Source organism: Meles meles, chromosome 2 (assembly GCF_922984935.1).
Source record: "Meles meles chromosome 2, mMelMel3.1 paternal haplotype, whole genome shotgun sequence".
NCBI lineage: Eukaryota > Metazoa > Chordata > Mammalia > Carnivora > Mustelidae > Meles > Meles meles.
The window spans coordinates 174,778,971-174,800,784 of record NC_060067.1 but is presented as its reverse complement, the minus strand read 5'-3'; the positions used below and the strand labels follow the sequence as shown (position 1 = coordinate 174,800,784).

General features: G+C 38.2%; 1 protein-coding gene across 1 annotated transcript in view; it reads left to right on the top strand.

Annotated features, from left to right (window-relative positions):
* The window catches only part of ADAM9 (ADAM metallopeptidase domain 9), a 148,242-nt gene that overhangs the window by 96,802 nt on the left and 29,626 nt on the right, over positions 1-21,814 (top strand). Inside the window, exon 16 of the mRNA XM_045998185.1 lies at positions 2,623-2,806. Within this exon, the coding sequence (XP_045854141.1) occupies positions 2,623-2,806 (184 nt within the window). The remainder of the gene's footprint in view (positions 1-2,622; positions 2,807-21,814) is intronic.

Here is a 21,814-nt window from a genome sequence, read left to right as displayed (position 1 = left end):
TTTTTAGTATTTTTAATTCCATGGGAAGATTTTATGTCCAAACCACTGCCCTAAGAACGATCATTTCCAACTATCTTGTAATAGCTGGTCAATATTAAAGTTTCTCCAATTGTCCTTAAATTGTGTTTCATAGCTGTTTTTTTTCCACGTTAGGATCTGTTAAGTTTCATACATTGCATTTAGTTGTCATGTCACTTAAGTCACTTTTAATCTAAAATAGTCTTCTTCTTTTATTTTTTTCTTTTCAGTGATAGTGTCCTAAGGAAATAACTGGGCCAGTGGCCTTTTAGAATGGCCCATGATCTGGATTTGTTAGTTTCTTCTCATTGTTGCTTAACTTGTGTCTCTATCCCCTGATTTCTCTATAAATCAGAAGTTAAATCTCTATAAATCAGAAGTTAAATCTAAAGTCTTAATTAGATTCAGGTTAAACATTTTAGGGAAGAATACTTCATAACTGGTACATAATGTCAAGGTGGCACATAATTCTGGATAATTCATTTTATTAGTGATACTAAGTGGCCATGACAAGATCTTGCAACTGTAGAATTGTTTTGCCCATTACAGATATCAGATAATATGTGGAGGAGTGATGATTTTATACCATATGAATAGCCAGTTTCCCACCAGTGTTTTTACCTTGCGGTTTTAGCATGCATTGATGATCCTTGCCAGAAGCCATTATTCTATTGAGGCTTACAATAGAATTTTCCTTTATAATATAACAGTGACAATCTCTTAGCTTTGTTGGCTGCTTGCATTCCTTATTTTCTGAATTGCCTTTTTTGTATTTTTGCTAATCTTTTCTGTGGACGTGGTTATTTTTTTTTCTTACTCATTTGTAACCACTTTTTTTTTTTTTTTTTTGGTAACCACTTTTTAATATGTCACCAATACTACACATGAAACCCTAAGTATATCATAGCAGTGTGAATTCTGGTAGGTTCCAACAGATGTTAACTTAGGTGTGCTTTATGCTATGTTTTGTTTTAGAGTTTTCCTATCTAATCTCAACCAACTATGTGGATAGACATTGTTATTTATCTCTTGTTTTTCAGATGAAGGAACTGAAGTTGAGAAAGTGTAAGCACTTTATTCAAGTTATCTAGTAAATAATTGGTGACATAAGAATAAGTGGAAAGTTGTGACAAAATTACTAACTCTTGAGTGCAGGATAGAGGGAAGAGGAGACTTAATAGTATATGCAAAAAGTAAATAGGGGTTTTAGCTAGTGATCAGTTCAAGGGCATCAGTAATGTAATGTAGTTACCGTAAAAGCCACTGTAGGGACGCCTGGGTGCCTTAGTAGGTTGGGCTTCTGCCTTTGGCTCAGGTCATGATCCCAGGCTCCTGGGATCAAGTCCTGCATTGGGCTTCTTGCTTACTGGGGAGTCTGCTGCTCCCTCTGTCCCTCCTCCTGCTTGTGCACTCTCTCTCAAATAAATAAATAAAATCTTAAAAAAAAGCTACTGTAATCTTGGGCTTAATAGTAGTACAGTATCTAAAATAAAGGAAATGTGAGCTCCATTTTGTTCTTTGCTTGTTAGGCTATAACTGAAATTTCATGCCCTACTCTGAGTACTGTGCTTCAAGAGGCAGTGAGACAAACTGGAACTATTTAGAGGGGAAGTTCCTTGTTCCATAAGAAATGATTGTAGGGTATTGCTCTGTTGAAGTAAGTATTTAGGAACTACATGATAATTGTCCTAAAATAGCTGCCATGTGGGAGAAGGAAAAGACATTAGGTGTGTGATCTCATGTGGAAGGTCTGGGACCAATGAGGAAAAGTTATAAGGAGATAGATTTTAACTCAAGAAGTAAAATAGTTTTATGATATCTAGAATGAAAATTTTTAGGGACTAGTGAGTTAGAGGATTAGGTGAATTAGAGGAAAATTATATCCTGTATCACTTGGCAGTGATACCGTAAAGGAGATTCAAGTGTAGGGTAGGTGCTTGGATCACAAGACAGTCAAGTAGAAGAAGATAGCATCATCAGAGTTGATGGTAGTGGTATTTAGTGTGTTATGAAAGGTTATAGGAAGGGTATTGAGCTAATACAGCCTTGGTGATAAGAATTATAGTTAGGCATACCTTCATAATGCTTGTTGTAATGCTGAATCAGTGAATTGAATTAGTGAATTAATAAGTTGAGTCTTTAAGTAACTAAGAGTTAACCCAAGCCAAGAAGTGTGGAGTCTTTTCTTATTTTTACACTACAGAATCTAATTTTCTCCTTACTGTAACTCTATAAGAAGTCACAATTAAACTTTGGTATAGTCCTATTATTTTCTGTGTGAAAACATTTGCAAAGTTATATTTATAAAGAACTTTTTCCTCAGACATTTTTGAGCTCTAGACAGATAGTAAAGAGAGATTAGGTGTGGGGAAAGAAGAAGCATGAGCACCACCTGGTACCCTACTAATCTCCATCTTAGCATCCACTTGTCTCTGCCATATTTGAAGAGAACCGCTTTGAAGTCTTTGCTCTCATATACTTTCTCTGTTGAGATTCCCTTCAACTAAATATCAATAAACTTTCCTTATTATCAAAATATACAATTTTCCTTTTGTATCTACACTGGGTGCATTTTATGTTTGCATTATTCCTCTATTTTTATAGGAATGCATTGTGTGGAAAGCTTCAGTGTGAGAATGTACAAGACATGCCTGTATTTGGAATCGTTCCTGCTATTATTCAGACTCCCAGTAAAGGCACCAAATGTTGGGGTGTGGATTTCCAGCTAGGATCAGATGTTCCAGATCCTGGGATGGTGAATGAAGGCACAAGATGTGATGATGGAAAGGTAGTAAAAATGATTTTTCTCTTTATGAAGTAAAGTTAAAAAAATTTGAAAAACCTTATAAAAGTAAGTAGTTCTTTTCTGATTTATAAAAGAAATCTGTATTTATTATAGAGATTTTAGAAAATACAAAGCCACCAAGGACAAAATTAAGAATGATTGTTATTCCACTATCCAGATTTCACTGAGAGTCATGTATTATAGCCCCTGGCGTGTGTTGCAATATACTGTGCATATTTCTTTCTCTGATCAGTGAACTATAATTTATTAGCGAGTCTGCTGTTATGGGAGCACTTAGGTGATTGCCAGGGTTGTGTGGGTGTGTATGCTTGTGTGTTTCTGCACTAGAAATGTCAGAGTGCACATCTGCCCATGCTCCCTGCTACCCTGACCACTGTGGTTTGGATCAGATAGGAGTCAAGAATTAGCCAGCTCCTCACTTCCTAACAGTGGTTTCTATATGAGAAGATGAGTTAGACCAAATTCCTTTTTGGGGAGAATGTATGTTAAGAAAGATAATTAAGAGTAGTGCAGAAACTGTAAGAATTCTTTAGCGATGCCATGAATTAAGAGCAGGTCTAGAAGAGTTATGGCAAACTTCAGTCATACAGAAGAGATATAGGGGAGCAGGAGTGTTGAGCAAGTTGAAGAAACCAACTTAGAGGAGAGTAGAAGAGCAGGAGGAGGAGGAGAGAACATAAATGACTAATAACACGACATGTGAAGAAGACAGGTGGACTTGCAAGTTACCTTAATGTCTACAGTTTTCAGTACCAGTTCTGTCCTTTCCTTCTTCCAAAAGACCCTTATATTTTTGTGCCTGTCTTTGCCACTATAAAAACTCAATTGCTGTAGTTACTATAAACAGTGCTAAGGCAAATAGCTTTATAAATAAAACTTTCAGAATATTATGTTTGTTTTCTGAGGTTAAACTACTATAATGGGGTGTGCATGCTTTTTTTCTTTCTTTCGTTTTGTTTTTAAGCTATATTTGTTTATTTGAGAGCGAGACCACGAATGGTAGGGACAGAGGGAGAGGGAGAGAGAATCGCAAGCAGACTCCACACTGAGCGTAGAGCCTGACTTGGGGCTCAGTCCCACAACCCTGAGATCATGACCTCAGCCGAAATCCAGACTCAGACGCTCAACCCACTGAGCCACCCAGGAGCCTTGGGTGTGCATACTTTTAAGGTTTTAGTTAGAGTCTTGCCAGATTTCTCTTTAGAAGAATGTTTAATAGTTTACCTTCCAGCCAGTTTTCAGTGGGAAGTGTTTTAATTCTTCATACCATAATCAAGATTAGCCATCTTTCAAAGCTTTTCCTTTTTATTTACTCTTTCTTTCTAGTGATGTCAAATCTTGTCTCTATATATTTATTCCTTCTTTTGTGATTTGCTTAAACAATTGGTCTGTTTTCTTATTGATTTTAAAGAATTTTTATTAATTTATGTCATATATAATAAATGTCATTTATGTAACATATACATAATACATAATAGATATAAATATATATAGTATTTTTGCCTGATTTACTTCTTGCCTCTTCTTTAGTTTTTTGTTTTTTTTTTTAAATTTTTTTTTTTTTCTTTTTTACAGATAGAGAGAGAGAGAGAGAGAGATTACAAGTAGGCAGAGCAGCAGCCAGAGAGGGGAGGAAGCAGACTCCCTGCCAAGCAGAGAGCCCGATACGGGGCTCGATCCCAGAGACCCTGAGATCATGACCCGAGCTGAAGGCAGAGGCTTAACCCACTGAGCCACCCAGGCGCCCCTAGTTTTTAGTAATTTTTTGCTATATTTGAATTTTTATATATTCAAATCTGTTATTCCTTTCCTTTATGGTTTCTAACTTTACTTAAATATTTTTGAAGATCTTTCTCAGTATAATATCAGATCATTATTCTCTGGTATTTTCTAGTAGATTTTGTTTTTCATTTAATTCCCCTTTAATCTAGGAGAATGTGGAGTATATTCAGTATGAAGTTGGCATTCTTTTTCCCCTTTTATCATTTATTCATTCAGAAATTACCATTGTATGCTGAGTTCTAATGTCATTTTCTTCAGAATGGTTTATTTGCCTTAACCTCATTTATAATCTCTCTCCTTTAATTTGAAAACTTATTTAAATTACCTATTAAATTTGTATATATTTAAGCCTTCATTTCTGTTTTTTTTCTCTTTATGCTTTTGATATTTCTAACTACTCATGTTTGTACTGCCTTGTTTCAGTTTTTATTGGTTTCATAATATATTTTTAATATCTGGTCATGCAAATGTCCATTCATTCTTTTTTCCTACAGAAAAGTAGGAAAATGGATATTTTTTATTCATTTATCATTCCAGATAAGCTTGAGATAATTTTTGTCAGGGTATAAAAAAATTAAAAATGTAATTAAAAAGTGCTTTTTATTTTGGTTGGGGTGACATTAAAACTTATGATGGGGAAAAGTGACATCATTACATTATTGAGTCTTCTGATAGGAAAGCATTGTATGTGTCTCCATTTTTGGGAGATCTTTTAAAGATTTAGTCTTACAGGTTTTTCTGGTTTTGTTTGTTTGTTTGATGTATTTTTTTTTAAAATATTTTATTTATTTATTTGACAGAGATCACAGGTAGGCGGAGAGGTAAGCAGAGAGAGAGAGAAAGGGAAGCAGGCTCCCTGCTGACCAGAGAGCCTGATGTGGGACTTGATCTCAGGACCCAGAGATCATGACCTGAGCCGAAGGCAGAGGCTTAACTCACTGAGCCACCCAGGCACCCCTGCTGGATGTATTTTTATTGCTATTATGAATAGCCCCATTTTCTTCTGTTATATTTTCTCATTTGTTGTGTTACGATTTCTAATGGGTTTTAATGGCAAGAAAAGCTATTTTGTTTGTATTTTTGACTAGGTATTATTGATATTCAGAAAAAAATTTGTATATGTTTATTTTGTTTCCAGCCATACACTTGGTGTCATATATTTCTATTAATTATATTAGAATTTTCTAGGTAAATAGTCATCATTTGTAAATGATAAAATGTTCATTTCCTTTCTGATATTTACAATTTGGATTTATTTTGGATATATATATTGGATAGATATATTTGATAATATATTATATATGTAATTTGTAATGGCAATGATAGCACTTCCAGAATAATTTCAAATAATGATAGCATACATCTTTGTCTTAACCATCTTGGGATGGGAATACATCTAATCTTTCAGGTTATGTATGATTTTTGGCTAATGGCTTGTTGGGGTAGATAGTATTTTTCCTTTAGTGAAGTATTCTTTTAATCCTATTTAATAAGAAAAAAGAATAGATTTTATATTTTATGAGTAGTTTTTTTGATATTAAAAATATTAAATATTTAAAAATATTAGATACTATTAAAATAATCATTATTTACTTTTGACTTACTAATGTGTGCTGGGTTATCTCAATAAATTCCCTAACATTAAATTATCTCTACATTCCTGGAGCATCTGGTAACATTAAATTTTTCTTTTCTTTTTTTTTTTTTTTTTTAAGATTTTATTTATTTATTTGACAGACAGAGATCACAAGTAGGCAGAGAGGCAGGTAGAGAGAGAGGGAAGCAGGCTCCCTGCGGAGCAGAGAGCCCGATGCGGGACTCGATCCCAGGACTCTGAGATCATGAGCCGAGCTGAAGGCAGTGGCTTAACCCACTGAGCCACCCAGGCGTCCCTAAATTTTTCTTTAGATATATTCCTGGGCTAATTTCATTTTGTATTCTGTAACTGTATACTTTTGGTGTTTTTTGAATTGATGAAATTTTACTCTGTGGATTATAATCAGTACTCTTAGGTCTCACAAAAACTCAGATAAGATTAAATTAAAGGATAACAGGAAATTAATTGATTTAAGTCAAAGAGTCCCGTAAAGAGCTTTGGAACCCAGAACCACAAATAATGTTCCTGCAGTTCTTTCTAGTATTTTTCATCTTTGCCTCTCCCTTGTTGGCTCCCTGCCCCTCTTCTGCCCCCTCCTGCCCTGCTTTTATTGAGATATAATTGAATATAACATGGTATGAGTTTAAAGTGTAATCATTGTGATAATTCAATACATGTATTTATTGCAAAATGATTACCACAGTAAGGTTAATTGACACTTCTATTACTTCACATAAATATATTTTCTTTTTTTTTTTTTCGGTGGTAAGAACATTTAAGATTTATTCTCCTGGCATTTAAGATTTATATTCAAGCATATAATATTGTTCACTATAATCATATGTTGAATATTAGATACCCAGAACTTCCTCTATAACTGGAAGTTTGTGCCATTGGATCGACATCCCCTCACTTATCCCACTCCCCAACCTCTGAAAACCACCATTCTACTCTCTGTTTCTGAGTATGACTTTTTTTTTAAAGATTGTACATGTAAGTGAGATCATACGATATTTGTCTTTCTTTTTCAGACTTCGTTGGCTTAGAATAATGCCCTAAAGTTCTGTGCATCTTGTTGTAAGTGGCAGAATTGGTTGGTCAGGAGTGTGTTGTTTACTTTTATTTATTTATTTATAAAGATTTAATTTATTCATTTGACAGAAAGAGAGAGCAAAAGAAGGTGGAGCTGCAGGTAGAGGGAGAGGGAGAAGCAGGCTCCCTGCTGATCAGGGAACCCAATGTGGGTCTCAATCCAGGACCCTGGGATCATGACTGAGCTAAAGGCAGATATTTAACTGACTGAGTCATGTCCTGTTGTTTACTTTCTACATTTTTGTGAATTTTCCATTTTCCTCCTCTCACAAATTTCTGATTTCAGAAATCAGAAATTGTGATTGGGAAAAATACTAGATATGATTTTAGTCTTGTAAAATTTGTTATGTCTTACTTTGGGACCCAACATAAGTTGTATCCTGTAGAATGTTCTGTGTGTGCTTGAGAAGAGTATGTATTCTGCTGCTGTTGCATGGGCTGCTCTGTTTATGTTTGTTAGATCCATTTTGGTCTATGAAGTTCTTCAGGTCTGCTGTTTTCTTATTAAGTTTATTTCTGATGATCTATCCAATGTTGAATGTAGGGTTTTAAAGTCCACTACTATTATTGTTTTGCTATTTCTCCCTTCAATTTTGTTATTATTTGCTCTAAATATTTAGGTGCTCCAGTGTAGGGTGATGAATTGATTCCTTAATCCCCATTTCATGACCTTCTTTGTCTCTTGCAACCAGTTTTCACTAAAAGTCTATTTATTATATGTGATATAAGTATAACCATTTACATGGAATATCTTTTTCTGTCCCCTCACTTTCAACCTGTATGCCCTTACAACTAATGTGAGCTTTTCTTAGGCTGCTTATTGTTGGATCTTGCTTTTTTTTTAAAAAAAAAATTATTAAGCCACTTTTTGTCTTTAATTGGGAATTTAGTTCATTTATATTTAAAGTAATTATTGGTAGGTATTGATTGCTATTTCATTGTTGACTGTTTTTCAGTTCTTTTGTTCCTTTCTTCCTCTCTTCCTATCTTCTTTTGTGATTTTATTTTTTTTTATAGTGTATACTTTAATTCTTTTCTCTTTATCTTTTGCCTGTCTACTATGTTCCTTCTCTTGTGGTTATCATAAGGCTTATATAAAACATTATGTAGGTATAAGTCTATTTTAAGCTGATAATAACTTACCTTCAATTGCATATACAAGCTCTACACTTTTATTTTTCTCATATTTTAAACTACTGAGGTCATACTTTGTATTTTCTTATATTATGCATTCATTAATAATTTTTTTATTTTTTTGTTTTTTTTTTTAAAGTTTTATACTAGAGATAAAGTGATTTTATACCATTATAGTATTAAGGTATTCTGAATTTGACTATGTATTTCCTTTTACCATGAGTTTTATATGTTTTTGTATTGTTAATATCCTTTCATTTCAACTTGAATTCTCTTTAACATTTCTTGAAGGGCAGGGCCAGTAGTAATGAACTCTTTTATTGTTTGTCTGGGAATGTCTTTAGCTTTCCTTCATTTCTGAAGGACAGTTTTGCCATGTATAGTATTTTTGGTTGGCAATTTTTTATTCTTGTTGTTCAGCACATTGTATCATTTCACTTTGTTCTGGCTTGCAAGGTGTCTTTAGAGACATCAATTAGTAGCCATATGGGGGTTCCCTTGTATGTGATGAGTCTTGCTGCTTTCTCTTCCTTCTTCCAAAATTCTCTCCTTTTTGTCTTTTAACATTTGACTAATGTGTCTCAAAGTAATTTTGGGGTTGATCTTACATGGAGTTCTTTGAGTTTCCTATACTTGAATGTCCATATTCTCCCATGATTTGGGGAGATTTCAACTATTATTTTTTTAAGTAAACTTTCTACCAAGTTCTTCTTCAGGGACTCCTATGATATGAATGTTTGTTCATTTAATGGTGCCCCTTAATTCACATAGGCTTTCTTTACTCTTTTTCAAAAAAGTCTTTTTTCTTTTTGTTTCTCTACCTGGCTTTTTTTTTTTTTAAGGTTTTATTTATTTGAGAGAGAGAGAGAGTGTGCACAAGCATGGGGAGGGGCATAGGGAGAGGGAGAAGCAAACTCCCTGCTGCTCAGGGAGCCTGATGGGGGGCTTGATCCCAGGATCCTGAGATCATGACCTGAGCCAAAGGCAGATGCTTCACCGACTGAGCCGCACAGGCACCCCATCTAACTGGTTAATTTAAAGCAGTGTGTCTTTGAGTTTGCTGATTATTTCTTCTGGATGAGTAAATCTGTTCTTAAAGCTCTCCATTACATTTTTCATCTCTGTCATTGTTTTCTTCACCTGCAGGATTTCTTTTTCATTCCTTTTTATGGTCTCTACTTCTTTATTAAGCTCATTCTGTTCATTCATTATTTCTTTGATTTTGTTTAGAAGTCTGTATTCTCTTTCATTTCATTCACTTTCTTTATGATGATTATTTTGCATTCTTTGTCAGGTAACCTATAGATCATCATTTCTTTAGGGTCATTTATTAGCACTTTATTAGTTTCTTTTGGTGAGGTCATAGTCCCCTGATTCTTTCATGTAGTATTACATTGATGGACATGTATTTGAAGGAACAATTATTCTGGTCTTTACAGATTGGTTTCTTGAGGTAAGGCCCTCCTGTCTATTTTCAATGTTGAGGGGATTACCTCTGGAATATTAGTTGGGCTGGGTTGGAGCTGGTTACAGCTCCCCAGTGGGGTCTTGTTATCAGGGGCTTTGGTGGGTACAGATGCTGACTGGTTCCTCAGTGGATTGAACTACCTTCAGTACCTTGTTCAGTAAGTAGAGTGGCCTTAAGACAAGGGTCTGCTTCAGAGTCCACAGTTGGGTCTTCAGACACCAGCCTATTACCAGGTTCATGGACTGGTATGGCTCCCATTACAGAGAATAGAGAAGATTGCTGTCTGTTCACTTGATGGGTCCCTGAGTGGCCAGGACTGCTCCCTGACTAGTGGAAAGGACTAGAGCAGAAGATAGGGTTAGTTAGGGTCTCTTGATGTGCAGACATGGGCATCTACCATTGGGTCTCTGTGCTGGCAGGACAGCTTGGGACTAAGGCTTGGAGCTTCTGAAAACGAGTACAGATCCCCTTCAGAATCTTTGGGATTGCAGGAGGTGGGTCCGTTGGTTGCTGGATCTGGTGGGGGATCTGGTGGCTGTGATGGGGCTGGAGCCAAGTTTAGGGCCCTTGAGGCTTTCTGGGGTTCTAGCTCAGAGTGTCTCATTTTGGATCCCTGTGCCAGCAAATGTATTCACAGACTGTGGTTGCTAGGTTCACAAGTATATGGTCCTTTTAGAAATGCTGGGGTGGTTGATAAGAGTGTCTCCCACTGGGACCTGGACCCTTCAGGCTATTGGCAAACTGTGGCTGTGAAGAAACTAGCGCTAATTTTAGGGCCCTTTCAAGTGCTCAAGGGGCACAGATGGGACTTTGTCCTGCATGGTCCCTGTGCCAACAGGCCTGTTCAAGGAGAGTGGCTGGGTGGGGGTGGGGGGGGGAACGGACTGAAGTTGAGTAGTTGAGGGCCCTTTAAGATTCTATAATCTGTTTGTTGGTTTATCTCCAGAGGCTCCCAGACTGTGGTCAAGAGGAGCTAAAGCCAGTTCATGGACCACAGCTGGGACTGAGGTGTGTATACCTACTATTTGATGCACACGTGGGTGTGACTCCTCTTGGGTGCTTTGGTATTTGGTGCTGGTGACAGACCTAAAGCCAGATGGGTCTGTAGCCCTTCAGGGTATAGAGCTGCTTCTGAGTCTATAGCCAGGACCATGGTTGGTAAGTCAGCTTCCTGGTACAAGCCTAACTTCTCAAAATGGCTCTCCTTAGTCTTGGACTACACAGGGGTTTCATATTCTTCTATTTGGATCCCAGATCTCTTGCAAAGGCATTTTGTCATGGATAGATTTCAAAATATTATGAGTGTGGTGGGGGTTATTGTTAAGGGATGTTTTATGAGGTCATTTTGCTGATATCACTTCTCTCTTGTTGGCTTTATTCCTTCTAGTGCACAGAGATTTACAATATAGTAGGAAAAAACCCTCATATTTTCCCAGTACCCTTGAGGTAGGTAGGGCTGTTTTTCCTTCCAGCTATAAATCAAGACTTCCTGGGAAGGAAATATAAGGGACCACTTGAAGGGCTGGTTGTAATGTCCAGCAGTATAAAACAGTATGGTTGTTGGGGTCTAGAATACAGGAATACAGGCTCTGCCACATGCTTAGTCCTCTTTTAAATTCATGACTGTGAGGGGAGGTGAATAGTTAGGTATGTTTACCAGAAAAAAGAGAGAGAGAGAGATGAGAAATCATACTGAATAGAATTAAAAAAGAAAAAAGGAAAAGAAAACAAGTCAACAAAATACAGAAACAAACAAAAAAATAAAATAGACATCATTGCAGTCAAGTTTTATTATGTAGTCTCTGCTTTCTTCAGTTTCAGTGCCTGAGGCTAGTCATTACTGGGCATGTTTTAGTGTGCTCAGGCTGCCATTAAAAATACTATCTCCCAGGGGCACCTGGGTGGCTCAGTGGGTTAAAGCCTCTGCCTTCGGCTCAGGTCATGATCCCAGGGTCCTGGGATCGAGCCCCACATTGGGTTCTCTGCTCCGCAGGGAGCCTGCTTCCTCCTCTCTCTCTGCCTGCCTCTCTGCCTAGTTGTGATTTCTCTCTGTCAAATAAATAAAATAGTAAAAAAAAAAAAAATTAAAAAAAAAAACCAACAACACTGTGGTCTCTTTACCCTAAATTAAAAAAAAAAATAAATAAATAAAATACTATCTCCCAGTTGGCTTAAACAACAGAAATTTATTTCTCATAGTTCTGGAGCCTGGAAAGTCCCAAGATCAAGGTGCCATTAAGGTACATTTCCTTCTTAGACCTCTTCTCTTGGCTCATAGGTGGTTATCATCTTGCTATGTGCTCACATGACTCCTTTTCTGTGTGCATGTGGAGGGAGAGAAAGAGAGCACAAACTCTCTGCTGTCTCATAAAGGCACTAATCCCATCAGACCAGGGTTCCACCCTCATCTAAACTTAATTACCTCCAGAAGTCTTCATCTCCAAATACCATCATTCAACATCTGAGTTTTGAGATGGTACAAACATTGAGTTCATAAAGAGAGCCACTAGAATGGATTTAAATTTTAAGAGAAGTAGGATAATACTCATTCCTTTTTCATGCCCAAATGCCTTTTAGCTGTTGTGTTGTGCATTCTGCTCAGTGTGGTAAAGGCTTTGAAGCGTTTCCTAAACATTTGCACATTTCAGTTATTTTAGGTATTTGGTTTTCATCTAAGCGTAAGTGAGAAATATTGGTCAGTGTATTAGGGTTCTCTAGAGAATCAGAACTAATCGGATGTGTGTGGGTCTGTGTCTGTCTCTGTATGTGTAGGATTTTTTATAGGAAATTAAAAAAAAATTTATTTATTTATTTGACACACAGATCACAAGTAGGGAGAGAGGCAGGCAGAGAGAGAGAGAGGAAAAAGCAGGCTCCCTGCTAAGCAGAGAGCCCGATGCGGGCCTCAATCTCAGGACCCTGAGATCATGACCTGAGCAGAAGGCAGAGGCTTTAACCCACTGAGCCACCCAGGCACCCTGTGTAGGATTTTTTTATATGGAATTGGCTTACAAGATTATAGAGATTAACAAGTCCTAGGATCCAATATCTTCAGTAGGCATGCTGGACACTCAGAAGAGCTAATGGTGTAGTTCTGGTCTTAAAGTCTGGGACAGAGAAGACAGTTAAGCAGGAAGGGGGACTATGGGCACTTAGGCCATTTCTACGTGTGACTTACTATTACCTTCAGGATCTGCTCAAGCTTACCATGTATCTGCCACTTTAATTTGATGATGGAATATTACTGTGCCTGCTAGACTTTAAGGCTTGGTGGGTCAGGTAACACCCAGCTCATGATGGACAGTTCAGGTCCTGTGGTAACTTGGTAGCTTATGGTTAAGTGTTCACTCTAGAAAGGCCTCCATAGCAGGCCACGAGCTGTGTCTAAAAAAGAGAGTAGTTATCTGCTGAGGATGGCAGGATTTTCCTCTAAAATCCTAAGTACTAACATAGTGCTGTTCACCTCTGAGGAACTGCCAGAGGGTCCAGACAGCATTCCTATCTGCCACTGATATTTCAAGCATCACTGAATGTTCTGGAACAAGGGCCCATTTAGCAGAGCAGTTTGTGTGGCCTCCTGAACCTGTTGCAGAATCTTCTCTTGCTCTGGTCCATACTCTACTAGCAGCTTTTCAGGTCACATGGTAAGTGGACTTGAGTAACATGCTCAGATCCGGACTGTATCGCCCCTAAAGTCAAAGGCCCACTAGTTGTCTTACCTCTTTTTTTATTGCCAGTGAGTCCTGATGTAACATCTTCACTTTATTTATTTATTTTTTTTAAAGATTTTATTTATTTTTTATTTGACAGAGATCACAAGTAGGCAGAGAGGCAGGCAGAGAGAGAGAGAGAGGGAAGCAGGCTCCCTGCTGACCAGAGAGCCCGATGTGGGGCTCAATCCCAGGACCCTGAGATCATGACCGGGGCTGAAGGCAGAGGCTTTAACACACTGAGCCACCCAGGTGCCCCTTATCCTTCACTTTTGAAAGGAACTGTAGATATGTTCCACACCGCCGGCTCCTAGAAACTTCACAGAGGTAGAAGACCCCTGATTTTTTCTCAGATTTGCTTTCCACCTCTGACATGCAGTTCATCTTACCGATTGATCTACAGCATTGCTACTTCTTTCTCACTAGGTTCAGTCAGAATAATGTCATCCATGGAATGTGCCAAAGTGGTATCTTGTGGAAGGAAAAGTCGATCACGATCCCCCAAACTAACTTATGGTGTAGGGCTGAAGAGTTGCTATACCCCTGAGAGAGGACCGTGGAGGTGTGTTGCTGGCCCTGCCAGCTGAAAGCAAAGTGCATCTGGTGATCGTTAGCAGCTGGAGTGGAGAGAACAATACCTGCCAGGTCAGCAGCTGCGTCCCGGGTGCCAGGAGATCTCTGGATGTGCTCAAGCAATAGAAGCACAGTTGCTACAGCAGCAGTTACCTCCCGAGCTGCTTAAGCTTCTGATAATCCACTCTTGTTCTCCAAGATCTGTCTGTCTTCTGCACAGGCCAGATAGTTTAGTTGACCCTGGATTACCTTAAAGGTGATATTGACTTTGCAGTGATTCCTGGATTGTGGTATTTATTCCTTTTGGTTTACTATTTTTCTAGGTAGTAGCAGTTCTAGTGGCTTCCAGTTGGCCTTTCCTGCCATAATGGCCCTAACTCCACAGGTCAGGGAGCCAGCGTGGGGATTCTGCTAGTTACTGATCGTGTCTGTTCCAGTTGTGCATTTTGGAACTGGGGAAATAAGCCTAGGATGGGTTTAGGACCCAGTGGGCCCCCTGTGAGTGAGGAGGACCTGAGCTGAAGCTCCATTGATGGCTGACCTCCATAGCTCCCTACTTTGACTGGTAGGCCACCGTGATGTTGTGGGTCTTCTGGATTCAGTGTCGGTTCAGAGAGAGTGTCCAGTAGTTCCTGAGAGATCTGATGATTTTCGTTTTGCACAATGCCCGGTTACTGGTATACAGCCATACCGTATACCACAATAGATCCTGTTGGGGAAGGATGGGAGAAGAGTAAGAGTATACATTTTTGGCCGTGAATCAAGAGTCTACCTGAAGAGGACCAGTCCTCCCCTTCATGTAAGGGGTTCTGGGTGTGAATAAGTCTCAAGTTTGGCAGTTGATGAGGGCCTATTACACTGTTTTGTTCATTTGACCTCAAACTTTTCTGCTTATACAGATGTAGTAAAAATTTACTGGTATACTTCCTCTCTTTTTATTTCTAGGAGCACCATGATCAGCTAACCAATGCCATAGGTCTGTGCAAGTCAGACTTTTCTGATTGCTTCTTTGACTTTGCTCTTTATTATGGTGATCATATCCACCTTGACTTTGCAGTTGAGTGCCTATGCACTTGCCCCTGCCCCTGGCATTCAATTACTCCCGTGACATTTGTGTGCCAATTCAGTGACTGCTGTTCCTAATGTAAAGTGGCCTAAGATAAGAGTGATGATACAGCAATTTAGGCCTGCAGGGACTCCCTTCACAATTTATTTCTCACAGTATGGTTAAAGGTGTGTTTGCTGGGCCCCTCCAGAGTGAGTGAATGGGTCTGAAATGGCAAACCCATTCTTAACATTACAACCTTCCCTAAGCCTTTGAATCATTTCTCCTGCCTTTAACCAAGACACGTCTAGCATTTCCAACATGCTCAGCATGGGCTAACTTCTGGTCCATATTTTAGCTGATTAACCAACCAACTGTTAAAGCTCTTTCTAAATCCCTAACCTGCAGCATTAAATGCAGAATCTCTACTTAGTAAGTGCCTTGATAAATTTGGCCTGATCCCACTTTATGATCCTTCCACCATTACCCTTAATATCCATTCTGACACATGTTCTGTGTCATTAAATTAGATTTTTTAGATCTAAATTAATTAATCTAAATCTAATTAATCTAATCTAAATCTAATTAATTAGATCAAATTAGAAGACTCAAGTAGTTCTTTTGTATATAGTATACTTCCTCATAGGTCACACACTTTAAGGGACCTGCTGAGATTTGAGTCTAGTGGGTAGGTCTAACAGAGAAGAGGGCTGGTGGAGATGATTTCTGTGGAGAATCAGCATTGTCTTGCAGGACAGCTTCCTCATAGGAGACCATTACAGTTTCCTCAGGCAATGCAGTGCTCATCCCTCTTCTTGTGAGTGAAGGGGCCTTTTCTGTTGACGGTCGGGAGACTGCTTCCACTGGCAAGAAGGACTCATCAGTATTTAGGGGCTCCATGATTCAGGTTAGACTTCTGTTCATTTGACCTAGAACTTTTGTTCTTACACAGATATTGGGGTCTTGCCACACATCCCATTCCATCTTTCAGGATCACATTCTATCCTCCTAGTGCCCTCACTTTAATGGTAGATACCCTGCAAAGTTGGGAGGTCCAATTTGTGTTGTACTCTCACCAGTTGAAGGATGAAATTCTGGGTTTGATTTTCAGAGTTCTCAGCCCTGTGGCTACAAAAGATTAGGGTCTCCTTCAGGTTATTTTTGTTGTATTTGAGCTGAGAGTTCAAGTTTCTGAGCTTATTCTTTTTATCCTCTATTTTGTCCAGTGACATTAGGAGTAACCATTGATCTCATATTTGTTGTTTTTTTTTTTTTTTTTTTTTTTTTTTTTTTTAATATTTTATTTATTTGACAGAGAGAAATCACAACTAGACAGAGAGGCAGGCAGAGAGAGAGAAGGAGGCAGGCTCCCCGCGGAGCAGAGAGCCCGATGCGGGGCTCGATCCCAGGACCCCGAGACCATGACCTGAGCCGAAGGCAGAGGCTTTAACCCACTGAGCCACCCAGGCGCCCCATATTTGTTGGTTTGATGGAAGTGTTTGAAAATATCATATGCACAATTACCCAGGTCCTTGATTCTTATAAGTCGCTTAGGAATAACTAGTGGTGATATTTCGCATGTCTTCCTGCCAGATCATGCCATGGACTCTCAGTACTCTTCTCTTGCAAATAAAGTCATTAACATCTTTAAATGTAGTCAGGTAGGAGCCAATTCCAGAAACCCAGGGACCAATACAGAAAACTCATCCTTAAAAACTATTCTTCTAGAACCAGTCTTGGTATCTGCATTAGTCAGGGTTCTCCTGAGAAACAGAACCAATAGGAAGTATATATATATATGTGTGTGTGTGTGTGTGTGTGTTTGTGTGTGTATATATTATTCATTCATTTATTATAAGGAATGGACTCATATAATTATGGGGTCTAATAAGGGCCAAGATTTGCATTTTGCAAGCTAGAGATCTAGGAGAAATGATGGTACAGTTCCAGACTGAGTCCAAAGGCCTTAGAACCAGGAGAGCTGATGATAGTTCTAGTCTGGAAGCCAGCAGTCTCAATGACTATGAAGAGCCAATGTTTTTTTATTTATTATTTATTTATTTATTTATTTTTATTTGTTTATTTACAGCATAACAGTGTTCATTGTTTTGGCATCACACCCAGTGCTCCATGCAGTACGTGCCCTTCCTATTACCCACCACCTGGTTCCTCAACCTCCCCCCCGCCCCTGCCGCCCCTTCATAACCCTCTGGTTGTTTTTCAGAGTCCATAGTCTCTCATGGTTCATCTCCCCTTCCAGTTTCCCTCAACTCCCTCTCCTCTCCATCTCCCCATGTCCTCCATGTTATTTGTTATGCTCCACAAATAAGTGAGACCATATGATACTTGACTCTCTCTGCTTGACTTATTTCGCTCAGCATAATTTCTTCCAGTCCCGTCCATGTTGCTACAAAAGTTGGGTATTCGTCCTTTCTGATGGAGGCATAATACTCCATTGTGTATATGGACCACATCTTCCTTATCTATTCATCCGCTGAAGGGCATCTTGGTTCTTTCCACAGTTTGGCGACCGTAGCCATTGCTGCAATAAACATTGGGGTACAAATGGCCCTTCTTTTCACTACATCTGTATCTTTGGGGTAAATACCCAGCAGTGCAATTGCAGGGTCATAGGGAAGCTCTATTTTTAATTTCTTCAGGAATCTCCACACTGTTCTCCAAAGTGGCTGCACTAACTTGCATTCCCACCAACAGTGTAAGAGGCTTCCCCTTTCTCCACATCCTCTCCAACACACGTTGTTTCCTGTCTTGCTAATTTTGGCCATTCTAACTGGTGTTAGGTGGTATCTCAATGTTGTTTTAATTTGAATCTCCCTGATGAGAGCCAATGTTTTAGTTCAAATCAGGAGGAAGAAAAAATCAGCCTTAGGTTGAAGACAGGCAGGCAGGAGTAATTCTTACTCAGGGGCGGGTCAGGCTTTTTGTTCTAGTCTGTCCGTCATCTGAATGGGACGAGGCCCATCCATGTTAGGAAAGCAATCTACTTTACTCAGTCTATTAATTTAAATGTTAAACTGACCAAAAAAGCACCCTCACAGAAACACGCAGAATAATTTTTGACCACAGATCTGACACTCTCTCTGTCCTGTACAGGTGATAAGCATCATAATTATTATAAATTAATGAAGTTCCAAGTAAAAATATTTATTGGGAAAAAATCAGTAAAATGTGGTGGATTGTAATATTCATTTATCTTCTTTATTTGCCACAAGCTTTCAAAATAGATAGGAATAAATAGGGAGTAAATCTTGAAGTGTGGAATGTATGAGATTTCAACAGTAGATAAAGATTTTAACCAGTTTTGAAAAACTGAAAGAGGATAGAAGATAGTAGACAGTAGTGGAATCTACAATTTATAGTGCAAACTGATGGGATGTGAACAAGAAGAACGTAGCCTGGCAGAACCCTAAACACATTGGTTTTCAGCTCAGATTTGGAAAAACTGGTTATAGCTGAGAGCGGGGTGAAGCATGAAACTGAATATAGAATTACTTTTAGTCTAATCATGGAAAGGCTAGCTGGTTATCCTATCTGCCCACTCCTCCTCTGTGGTCATCAGAGCAACAACAAGCAGTTGCCTTTTCCTCCAGGTTGGAGGTGAGACAATAGAACTTCTGATACATAGTTGGCTGTCCTCTGTGAGATGCCTTTCTTCCTATCCTAATGCTAGTATCCTGTTCCTCTTCTTGCACATATAACTGAATATGGATGGATTGTTACATAAAATTGGATAATTCTTGAAAGAAGCTAAGCAGAAAGACTGAGACAGAAAAATGAGAGAAAGAGAAAAGCCTGACAGGATCAATTAAAGATTTTAAAATCCAAGTAATTTAAACCTTTGGAGAAAGAAAATAGAGAAAATGGATAATTGTGAAATTACAGAGCACTTGTTAAAGAAAAATCCTGATAGCTTCCAGAGATGAAACAAACAAACAAAAGTAAAACAAAACAAAACCCCAAAGCAAACAAAAGAATAAAAAGGTCACAAATAAAGGAATGAGATTGAAAACTGAATTCTGGAATACAGGGGAGCCATACTTTTATGTTTCTGAAAGAGTCTCAACCTAGAATTCTGCTAAAGTATCAGTCAAGTGGGATGGGCACAATAAAAACAATTCAGACATTCAAAGGCTCAGAAAATTGATCTTTTATTTTCTTTTCTTAGGAAATTATTTAATGTACTTTTCCAGCAAATGAGGAAGTAACCCAAAAAGAGAAAGAATTGTTATCTAGGACATAGAAGAATGTCAAAGAGAAATTCCAAGATAATAGCTGTGTACCAGGCTGGAGAATAATCAGTTCATTTGGAGCAAGGGATCCCTAAAGGAAGGTTTCTAGAGAAAGAGAGAACTCAAAAGATGAAATGACATAATAGCCTTTTTAAAAAAATTTTTTTGGTGGGGGTTTGAATATTGATATGACAGAGACTGATTGTGTAAGAAGAAAGGGAAGTGTTTGCTATAGCGAAAACAAAAACTATATAAGAAAGAAAATACACTCTTAATACTTAGCTTTGAAATCAACAATGTTTTGTTTTAATTGTTGGCAAGGAATACTTAGTCCCTACTTCATTGTGTCCTTGTGGAGGAACTTCAACATTCAGGTTTTCAGTGGCTTCAGCAACATGAACGAATAAGAGGTTCCTCATTTGTGTCCACACACCTCCAAGCCTACCTCAACAATAACAATTTGGTATCTATTCATGGACAAAAGTGCCTTTGTGGAAGCTGTGGAATCTAGCATCATATATCAAGGGACCAGGGAGGAGCTTTGTCTACTGTGTGTTAGGTTGTTAAGTAATAAGGACCTTGGTGCAGGCTGTGGACCCTTCGGTGGCCTGTTTCTGGCTCTAACCCTTCTGGGCTGCAGTCTGTAAGTTCCTAAAAACACATTCTTAGACAATCACCCACAGATGAGAGAACCTTTGCGGAAGTCCAGGTTTCCAGCAGAGAAGTTACAGCACAGTGTTGGAGCAAAATACATGAGTTTAGACATTAGAGTGGGTAAGAGGAACAGTTTGGCTTTACCTGCATCACCCCTCTCAAGATGGCACAGCTTAGGGGCCAGATAAATCTTTTTAGCCTGTGGTTTCTCCCACGAGGGGAAGTGAGAGTGGTGAGCGCGGGAGCACCTGGCTTTCTCAGCTGTACAAGACCTGTTCTCTCTCACCTCATCCAGAGTACGGACTTTTGACCTGCATGACTGAAAGCGGGGGATAAGAAGCTGGGAGAGTGGCACATTACTCTTGGAGGACATTAAAGGGATGTGATCTGAGAGTCCTATGTACCATTTAGGAAGATTGAAATCAAGTATCTTTTCTGACCACACTGGTGTGAAAGTGGGAATCATCAACAAGAGAAAAACTCAAAAGTTCATAAATATGTAGAAATTAAATGTATATTCCTGAACAACCAGTGGTATATCAAAAGTATCTTGAAATAAACATAATGTAAAGACAACAAACTAAAACTTATGGGATACAGCAAAAGCATTTCTAATGTGGAAGTTCATAGCAATAAACACCTACATTAAGAAAAATGAAAGATGTCAAACAACATAACTTTATACCTCAAGGAAATAGAAAATGAGTAAACTCAGCCCAGAGTTAGTAAAAGGAAGGAAATAACAAAGATCATGATAATAATAAAGATAAATGAAGTAGAGACAGAAAAATAGTAGAAAAGATCAAAGAAATAAGAGCTGATTTCTTGAAAATATAAACAAAATGGACAAACCTTTAGTTAGGCTAAGAAAAAAGAAGACTCAAAAAATAAAAAAACAGAGGAGACATTACAACTGGTACCACAGAACAAAGGTTCTTAAGAGACAACTGTGGACAGTTATATGCTAACAGATTGGATAACCTAGAGAAGATAGATAAATTTCTAGACGTACAGCCTATCAGGACTAAATCATAATGAAGTAGAAAACCTGAATAGGCCAATAACATGAAAGGAGATTGAATCAGCAATCAATAATCTTTCAACATAGAAAAGCCCAGAACTGGATTGCTTAACTAGTGAGTGCTACCAAACATTTAAAGAAGAATTAATGCCAGTCCTTTTTAATCTCTTCAAAAGATTGAAGAAAACACTCTTGAACTCATTTTGCAAGGTCAGCATTACCTTGATGCCAAATAAAGACACTGCAAAAAAGGAAAATTACAGTCTAATATCTTGGATGAATATAGATGCATAAATTGTCAACAAAATACTCGCAAACTGAATTCAACACATTAAAAAATCGTAACACCAATATCAAGTGGTATTTATCCCTGGAATGCAAGGATGGTTCAATATAAGCAAATAAATAAGTATGATATACCATATTAATAAAATGAAATATAAAATCATGATCCTCTCATAGGCAGAAAAGGCATTTGACAAGATACAACATACTTTTTTCATTAAAAGATTCAACAAATTGGATATAGGAGGAAGGTAGCTCTAAATAATAAAGACCATATATGATAAACCCATAGCTTACATCATACTCAGTGGTAAAAGGTTAACAGTTTTTCACCTAGGATCAGAAGTAATACAAGGATGTCCACTCTTAACTACTCTTA